At 32.3% G+C, this 10,151-nt stretch overlaps 1 protein-coding gene across 1 annotated transcript; it reads left to right on the forward strand.

The window, feature by feature from the left end:
• The first annotated feature begins 2,758 nt into the window (after positions 1-2,758).
• Positions 2,759-5,213, forward strand: LOC102662984 (calcium-transporting ATPase 9, plasma membrane-type). Its single transcript, XM_014769468.3, has 5 exons — positions 2,759-3,375; positions 3,478-3,542; positions 4,101-4,217; positions 4,297-4,336; positions 5,050-5,213. The coding sequence occupies exons 2-5, from the start codon at positions 3,525-3,527 to the stop codon at positions 5,211-5,213; spliced, it is 339 nt and encodes a 112-aa protein (XP_014624954.1). The 5' UTR covers positions 2,759-3,375; positions 3,478-3,524.
• Positions 5,214-10,151: the final 4,938 nt, after the last annotated feature.

Genomic DNA, 10,151 nt, shown 5'->3' on the forward strand with positions numbered 1-10,151 from the left:
CCGGTTACAAGTAATGCATTTATGAAGAGTAAGGACACTTTAATAAAATTATTTCAAAAGTAATTTGTTTATTGTTGTTCTTAATCTATGTGAAAGAAATTTTAAACATCAATTATTTTGAAACAAAAGGTGTAAAATTAATCTAAGTGTAACATCCTACATTGCGTGCATGAAGCATTGGTTTCTTATGAAAATTGAATACAACATGGATATATATCAAGATACAAATAATGACTAATTAAATGTAAGATACTAGGGCATCACATATACATATATGTGAGAGCATAGTTTTAAAAAATAGATCAAACAAGCTAGTTCAACTGGGAACCAATACATCCACCAGCCGGTTCAATCCAACTATCATATCAAGTATGTCATGCAACCTGTTGCCACATGGGTGGGTCTTGAGTTGGATGATAAAATTTTGTACACCAAAACAACATAATAGTGTATGTAATTTAATTATGTTACTAACCTCTAGCCATAGCTCTTTCCATAATTTAGCATATGAATTTGACAACACTCATCTATTGCAAAGAATGCTTCTATAGGCTTTAACACAATCACTCAGATGGAATGAGTATTATTTTTTGTGTTTAGACTAGGGACTCTATGCTATTTATATAGATCAGATTCTATCCATCATAAAAATTGATTCTATAATATCAGGATGCAAATATTCTCTTAACAACTTTATAATTAAAATTGAAATGTCGTTACCAAATATGACCAAGTCAAGTGGTTGAGAAGAAAAAGTGAATGAGAAAAATTAGGATCACTTTAATTTGATTTCAAAATAAAAACTAACATTCTCCCACTTTGTCCAATGTTTCTCACACTTTATGATATCTACAACACTGATAATTTTATGCTCACACCCAAGATGCTAACCACATGAATCATGGCAGTAGGTTTTCTAAAAATGATTATTACCTTCCATGTATTACAATATAATCACTCTTAGTAAAAGCAACAATTTAACTGAATCAACATGTTCAATATTTATTGAGTCCAAATTACACGTCTTTCTCAACAAAAATGTATACAACAAAATGAGAAGACAAACAAATAACTAAAGTTTTACTACATAAAGGAACTTTATATGATAGAATCAAGTCTTATACTCTTAACATGATCCTTAAATGACTTTGTTTGCATGCCTTTTGTCAATGGATTTGCAATCATTAGTTCAGTACTGATGTTTTCAATGATGATTTCATTTGCTTTGACACGTTCCCTCATAGCTAAATACTTAATGTCGATGTGTTTGCTTCGACTTTCACTTCTATTGTTTTTAGCCAGAAAAAAATCAACTGAATTATCACAATATATCTTTAACGGTCTTGGAACATAATCAATCACTTGTAAACCGACCATGAAACTTTTTAACTAAATACCCTGTGATGTCACTTCAAATAATGAAATAAACTCAACCTCCATGGTAGAGGTGGCAACTAATGATTGTTTTGCACTTCTCCAAGATATTGCTCCATTAGCCATCATGAAGATGTATTCAGCTGTTGACCTGCGAGAGTCAACGCAACCAACAAAATATGAGTCTGAATAGCCAACAACTTCTAAATTGTCAGATCTTTGATATATAAGCTTATAATCTTTGGTTTCTTGAAGATATCTTACCACTTTCTTTGTAGCTGTCCAGTGCTCTATTCCTAGATTACTTTGATATCTCCCAAGCATTCCAACCACAAAGGTAATGTCAGGTCTTGTACACACCTGCGCATACATAAGGCTTCTTACAACGAAAACATATGAAACGTTTCTCATTTGTTCCCTTTCAAGCTCATTTTTAGGACATTGATTCAAATTGAATCTATCACCTTTCACAATAGGTGCCATGTTGGGTGAACAATCTTTCATCCAGCACTACTAAAAAAAGCATTTATTACGACGCGTCAACCATGATGGTTGATCAAAAACCGTTTTAAAAAAAATCTGGTGGCAATATTGTAATAAATTTACTAATAACGAAAACGGTTTTCAAATAACCGTCTTAAAATTGTGAATTTAAATATGGTTATTTGAAAACCCGTCGTTGAATGATGCATATTTACACTTTTTTTCTTTCTTTAATTTCTCTCTCATCAGGCAGCTGGTCATTTATTCTCCCACTTTCTCTCTCTTGCATCGGGCAGTGCACTGGTCGTGCTTCTTTCCTCTCTCTGCCTCTTTCTCTTCTCTGTCTCTAGAAACAAACCATCCTATTCCCAGATCTACACCAACGCCAAAGTGAGAGTGGTTGCGCTCTACGGCAGCACTACCGCCGCCTCTTGTTGTCACCACTGTCGCTTCTCCTCGCTTCTATTGAAGATTAATCTAGAAAAGTGTAGATGTATAATTGGTGGTCCATTATCTAGAGAGTTCTACACCTATGAAGATGTTGTAGAGTGTAGAAACTTCTTAATGGATGTAGAAAAATATCTTATTATCTAAAGTCATAGAAGAACCTAAAACATTATAGAGATGGATGGTAGATGATAAATGAGTCTAGAAGACTCTAGGACTAAGTAGTATAGAAGTGTGTAGAAATCACCTATGTAACCTATATAAAGGCATAAGTTGTAGCAAGCCATGTAATGTAAGTAAAGAAGCTAATAAGCACAATTCAAGTTAAGATGTCAATTTTTTAAAAACTCATCCTCTTCCTACTCCCATCATTTCTGTCATCCATTTCTACCATATCCTTCCATAGAAAAAAGGCATAATCACGTCCCATATTCTAACAGCTTCTAGGTCCGTTCGTCGCCGCTTCTCATCACTTCTAGGCCTTTCGTTGTCGCGTCCCTTGGCGTCGTTGGGGCTCTGGTCTGTTAGGAAGTCCTCGCCTAGGAGCCCCCACCACCAGAGGCTATCCCGAACGATGTTGTTCTCTACCAGTTTGAGTTTGAGGCTTGCTATTTCTGCAACAAAGTCAAAGATGTGTCTTTCTCAGCATTTTTGTTCTCGTTTGTTATTGATTTTTTTACTATATTTTTTCTCTCTTTTATTACTATAGTTTATCCATTGAAATTTTGCAGCATCTTTGTTCTCTTTTGTTATTAATTTTTTTACATGCTTTACCAACATTTTTGAACTACTACGATATACCTTACAAAGTTGTGGAGGTTAACCCTCTCAGTAAGAAAGAAATCAAATGGTCTGAGTATCAGAAGGTGCCAATACTGATGGTAGATGGCGAGCAGCTAAATGATTCATCAGATTATAGCTAAAAACAGTGATTCACTGAGCAACTTTCAGAAGCATTGAGTAGTAGTGATTGGAAAGATGAACCAGAACCCGCAATCAAGTGATGGAAGGAACGATGAAGATTCTATTCTATCTGATTTCCTCGCTTCTTTAATGAATTATACTTCCACTGTATGTAACCTACTTTCCCTTCATCTTCCTTTATTTTTATTTTATTTCGCTTTTCTTCTTCCCCATGTTACAATATTTAATCAACCCCCTTTGTTCATTTAGATACCCGATGAATTGGCGGAGCATTACCTGGCCAAGAGCAGTTTTCAATGTCTCGATGTTTGATTGTGGGTACCTCGCTTCTTTATTATTCACTATAAATTAGTTCTTTTTTTTATTTTTTATTTTCGTACCATTCTTTTTCTGTTTCATAATTGTTATTAGCTCCTTAAGAAAATTTTGTTATTAGCTCCTTCATATTTGTTGGATATTTCTACATATTTGATGTATAAAAATTAAAGGCAGAAAACTGATCCTTGCTTGGAAATAAAGAACCACAGTTCACTGAACCCATCACAGCCTTGTTATCTATCTCTTGTTTAACAACCTGCAAATGCATGCTTATACCGGGCATAGAAATAGAAGATCAGACCTATTAAAAAAATGGAAAGCATGAAAATTCTAAGATGCTTCTGTGGTGCGGGCCGAAGGGGTTAGTTTTCAGATTTAATTCATATTCAAAACTACTGATTCATCTCTTCTTTAAGCTAATTGGTGCCAGTTTTACCATTATTTTAATATATCTGGATTGTGACTTTAGCCAGTGTAATTTTGACGAGGTGCATTAGTGTAGCGGTATGTATGCTTTTTGCAAGGCATCTAACTGAAGTTTCACCCATGTACAGCAAGCAGCACTCGTGCTCAATGCATCCAGGCGTTTTAGATATACTTTGGACTTGAGAAAGGAAGAAGAGAAAGAGCAAAAGAAACACTTGATTAGAGCCCATGCACAAGTCATAAGAGTAATGACAAACGTGTTCCCTGATTAATTGTTTCTAACTATCTTTTACTTTCCTAATCCACCGTTTATTGTTTTATTAGGCAGCACTGCTTTTCAGATTGGCCGGTGAACGTGAGCTAGGTACACTTATTAATTTTTCTTCTTCTCATCTTTTAATGATTCTGATGATTGTCATCTTTGCTTACCATGAGCTTAGGAAATAACAATTTTATTAAGCATTATCCTACTACCACTTTAACACATAATTAACAAATCACATATTTGTGGCAATGGTGAGTTTGTAGTGTAAATATAGATGTTAAGAGAAATTAACCGGAGTGGTCAACTATTGGCTCAAAATCTAAAAAAAAAGAAATAGTTTGGCATTGATGCTGTTGGTTTTAAGGTACTGTATCACAAAAGGATCTAGTAGCAGACTATTGATAATGGTCAGGAAAATAATTAAATTATTTGATTTTCTGTAACTTCATTAAAATTTTCTGATGTGTTTGATAACCTTAGGTGGATATGCAATTTAGAAATTTTAACTGGCGAAAGTCATACTCTCCTTTTGAGCTGTTGCAATTAATGTGAATCGCTTTTCAGTTTCTAGTCCTATTTGGATTTCATTATATATTGTTTATAAATCAATCTGTATTCTGTAGCATGAATCTTGGCAGTAGCCTTCAATTAATTAATCGGCTTTTGGAATGTACAAGCTTTGTTTTTTTGTTAACTGTAATAATACCAATTGCACATGACTGATTGTGGTCAATGGTTATTACTTTTTTAATTGCAATCTGCATTTTGAGTTTCTTTTTATGGTCTTTCAATTTATATTTTGAATCATCCAGTGATAAGTACAGCAGTGTCACCCCCAACTCCAGTTGGTGACTATGATATTGGGCTCGAACAACTTGTTTCAATGTCTACGGATCAGAATATTTCTGCTTTACATCAATATGGAGGGGCAAGTCTTCAACATGTTGTTTGGTTGCTTATAGAAATGTTGAAGTGATTTGATTTGCTAATACAATTTAGTGATATCTTGTTCAGATTAGAGGCTTATCAAATTTAATAAAATCTAATCCGGATAAAGGTATTAGTGGAGATGATGCTCATCTGTTAAAAAGGAAAAATGCATTTGGAACTAATACATATCCTCGGAAAAAGGAAGAAGTTTCTGGGTATATTCCTAATGACTTCATCATTCTACATATAAATTTTTCTGAAATTATAATTGATGAACTAATTGTGATTTGTGATTGTTTCAGAGGTTTCTATGGGAAGCTTGACAAGATCTGACTCTCATAATATTGATAATAGCTGCTGCGGTGTCATTGGCACTTGGAATAAAAACAGAGGTGCAATCAGTATTCATAATTGCTAAAAAATTTAAGATGAACCTACCAGGTCTTATTTGGTTTGAACAATTTCTTTCATATGGAGAATTGTTTAACAGGATAAAAACAGTGAGATGCATTAGCAGCAAGAAAAGAACACACGTGAATTATGAATGCTCTTATAATGCATTAAAAAGTTATTTCTTCACAATATACTAAATTTTAGCAGTTTACTTTGTGCATTTTATTTTGTGACCCCTCTGTTCTAATACAAGCTGTATCAATTTATTTCTTAGACTGATTTTATATACTTTCTATCCACCAAATTATTGGTTATTAATTCTTATGACTTTTAAGAAAATCGTGTTCTGTAGGTTCACAAGGATCACAAAACACCATTTTTTATGTCTGGTTGCAAAGTAGCAGATGGAGTTGGTGTTATGCTGGTATGACATGATATCATATCCTCTTATGCTGTTATCGCATGATATTATGTTGATATGAAAAATGCTATATGGTATAAATGTATTTTTGTGAAACAACTCTCAAATAAAATTCATATTTAAGATGGTTTCTAGTAATTGATTAACACTAATAATACATGAAATTAATCTTAAAGTTAGTTTTATACATAATATAATTAATTTACTAAAATTTGCATTAATTTATATACTATTCTTTTTTAATTTAAAGGCCTTAATCCAATTTAAGAACCAAAGAGCCACCGGATATTGTTTGTATTGTTTAGTTCTGGCTCCATTTCATTGTTTGTATTGTTTAGTTGGCTGTTTCGTTGCTCTACATCAAAATATATAAAAAAAAAGTTTTTTTTTTATTGATTTCGTAAAACACTTTAGTGATATCGGATTAAAAAAGATAGTTTTTCATGGCTTAATTTGAATTGGAATCTCACATGTGACATCATTGTTCTCTACTTGTTCATTGTGAAGGTGTTGGCAGCTGATGAATTTTGGCCAGTCCTAGGTGGAAAAGCCCCTGACATTTCTCAAGTGAGACAAGCCATTGATGCCATTCTTTCATCTCAAATATGAATTCCAAAAAGATCATGGATCCAAGAAATCTTACTTCACATGCGGCTTCATCTCAAGAGTTTTTTTTTTCCTATAATACAAATATGACTTTTTTTTTGTATGGCCTGGCAGTATTTGAAGCGGCTTCATCATGCTATTCTTCAAGTACTTGAGAGGTTTGCTTTACTTCTCTGCATTGCTGTCATCTGGGCATTTGCTGCTATCCTTACTGCGGCTGGTGCATACAATACTGCTAAATCACAGACCCAATTTGAAACTACTTGTAATGGTTGAAATTTGATAACTAAAGCTGCTCATTTTTTAAAATTTTAAAAATGATTTTAATTTTTAAAAGTAAAATTAGCTAAAGAATTTTGATACCTTACTGCTAAGTTGTCTTCCATAATATATATTTTCTAAATGGTCCCAATGTGAAGATCCACTAGTCCTGCTGAATGTATTGTCAGATACATCGGATATACTGTCCACAACATCAGAGCAAACACCCATTTTAGTATTGTTTTAATACATTTTATATCATATTTATGATTTAAAATTTTATATAATATGAATTTATTAATAAGTATTTTATTTAAGTTATTTATTTAAACATTCCCTTCAAAACAGCTTGTACTTTATAAAGCTATTGGGTTATGAAATTGCTCTCGGAGATTCAAGTAATTGAGCTGGACACATTCTGTGAATGTTTATGCCTCCAAATAGAGAGTTACTATTCTCACTACCAGAATACTAACGACTAACTAGGATATCCCCTTATTTAAAAGTTGTAGCTGAAGTAACTTGATCTCAATCCATGTTTGAGTTCATTTTAAAAAAAATTATATTTTAAATTATTTATATTAAATAATTACATTCTATTTTTATTTCAAAAAATTAAAACACTCCTAGTTGATTACAAATAATTTATCACATTTATTATTTGTTACTATAAGTATTTCTTAGAGATAATAATAATAATAATAATAATAATAATAATAATAATAATAATAATAATAATAATAATAATAATAATAATAATACTTCTTATTTCGGCCATCTTAATTATTAGATGGTGTATTCATAGGTGAGCAACATTTTGATAAGGTACTCTTTAATTTCTTTGTGCATTATATTATAATATTATAATGTTTTGGTGTTTAACAACAATCGGGAAAATTCCAAGGAGCCACGTAAATGTAGAGTATGTTAACATGCATCTGACACAGGAGAAAGGCAAGAGAAAATTGCTCCTTCAAAAGTTCATTGACCTCTGCGTTGATTCGAAGGTAAAGAAATCCTCGCTTGGAAAGCATTACATATAATTAAGATGGGTTCTTTAGGATATATATAATAGGCTTTTATGAATTGATTGAAAGTAGATTCCAATGATAGCTAGTGAGTGACCTTACTCTATATATATATATATATATTGAAATTGAACAGGTTAAGGTGGAGATAAAGCTTATTGAGGGTGACAATGTTGCTAAAACCATCGTGGACCTTGCGGAAATCTTAATATAAGGAAATTGGTGATCTAAACTGTTGATCTAAACTTTGTTGAGGATAAGTTGTGTCCTAAACTGTTGATCTAAACTTTGTTTAGATACTTCTAAAATTTTAGAAATTGAGTATCAAGCAAGTTTTATTCAATTCCATTCAGATTTTTAAATGCTTTATTAGTTGGCTGATTCACATGATATTTTGTTCTCAAAACACGCTTGATTTTTCTCAGCACGCTTCAATGTTGAAGTTTGAGGGAATTATAGATGTCTGTCCACATGAAGCATACTCATGTTATCTTTGTCGGATGCATTTCAGCTATCTTTGTCTGACTTTGTTTTTGTTTTAGCTCTTGAAAACAAATCTGGTAAATAATCTCTTCTCTAGTTTTGTAGTGTAAGTTGGAAAACTTATTCACCATTTGAGTTACCATCTATGCAAATTCTCAATGGACTTAACAAACCCATTGTACTTTCTCTATCTCCTGGAGTCAGTGCAACACCACAAATGGCTAAGATGGTTAATAACAGTGCAACACCACAAATGGGTAAGATGGTTAGTAATGTAGTTAACACATTTTAATATAGCAAGGTCATTAATTAAATCCTTCATATGTTTGATATCAAAATATGTGCCCTTCCACCTTCTGCTACTCTACCTTCAAATTATCTACATCTTTGATTTATCTTTCACTCTTTCAGAGATTTTGCTGCATCTAATTTAATAGGAGGAAAAGGTTTAAAGGGAAAACCTTGGCCTGATTTGGACATGCTACCATTTGGATGGCTAACTGATCCAGGTTAGCCTAAATGCCCCTGCATTACTACTTTTTTCCTTAATTTATTAGGACCAAGCTACTTAAGGTATTCTAAAAAGTTCTCAATCTACATCCAATGCATAATATTTTTAAAAATATGCCATTTTACTACCGTGTTCCAATGAGTTTGGTTCAGTAGGTAACGTTTAGAACATGCTTCTAATGTTTTAATTTATGTTTGATTTGTGTTGCTTTAGTCACTGAATGGAGTAGCCACCATATTCCCTATTTTTTTCACCAAAAAAAGTATGCCTTTTACTTTCATATAATATTGTTAGACTTTTCATATAAAGTTGTGTTAGTATGTAGCATAGCATGCTTTAAAGTTTTTAATTTGTTTGGCTTGTACAATTAAAATTATACCTAGCTAATTTGTATGTATATGCTTTAAGGTTTTTAATTTGTTTGGGGTAGTGTGTAGCACAACATATGCTTGTACAACTAATATTGACATTTAATTTATTTCGGTTGTACAATTAATATTGGCATTTTATTTGTTTGGGTTGTACAATTAATTAGCATTTAAAATGTATTGTTTCTAAGACGGTTATTTCTTATAACTGTCTTAGAAAGTAAGGATTCTAAGACGGTTATTTATAAAAAATAATTGTCTTAGAAAGGCTTTTGATGCATATATTCTAAGACGGTTATTAATAATTAACCGTCTTAGAATCCTTACTTTCTAAGACGGTTATGAATTATTAACCGTCTTACAAACTTTCAATTTTCTACGATGATTAAGACAACAATCATCGTTCATTATCTTTGGTTTTTAACGTCGTCTAATTCAATGACGGTTGAAAATCGTTGTTAAAAAGGTATTTTAACCGTCGTTAAAAACCCCTTTTTTAGTAGTGCAAAATCTTTCTAGAACTTTATTAATATAGGCCTTTTGAGACAAGCCGAGAATCCCTTGAGATTGGTTTCTATGGATCTCTATGCCAACGACATATGCTGCCTCACCCATATCCTTCATGTCAAAATTCTTAGAAAAGAATTGTTTCACTTCATGTAACATCCCAAAATCATTGGTTGCAAGAAGTATATCATCCACATATAAGACTAAAAATATTGTTTTACTCCCACTGACCTTGTGGTATATGCATCTATCCATATTGTTCTCAACAAAACCAAATGATGAGATGACACTATGGAATTTCAAATACCATTGACGTGATGTTTGTTTTAGTTCATATATTTATTTCTTGCCCCATCACTAGAGGAAAAACCTTCCACTTATGTCATATAAACTTCTTCTTCTAAGT

Source organism: Glycine max, chromosome 17 (assembly GCF_000004515.6).
Source record: "Glycine max cultivar Williams 82 chromosome 17, Glycine_max_v4.0, whole genome shotgun sequence".
NCBI classification, from domain to species: Eukaryota; Viridiplantae; Streptophyta; class Magnoliopsida; order Fabales; family Fabaceae; genus Glycine; species Glycine max.

Coding starts and splice junctions, on each gene's coding strand:
- LOC102662984 (XM_014769468.3), top strand. Junction 4,218..4,296: donor CCCATGCACAAGTCATAAGA/GTAATGACAAAC, acceptor TTGTTTTATTAG/GCAGCACTGCTTTTCAGATT. Junction 4,337..5,049: donor GGCCGGTGAACGTGAGCTAG/GTACACTTATTA, acceptor TGAATCATCCAG/TGATAAGTACAGCAGTGTCA.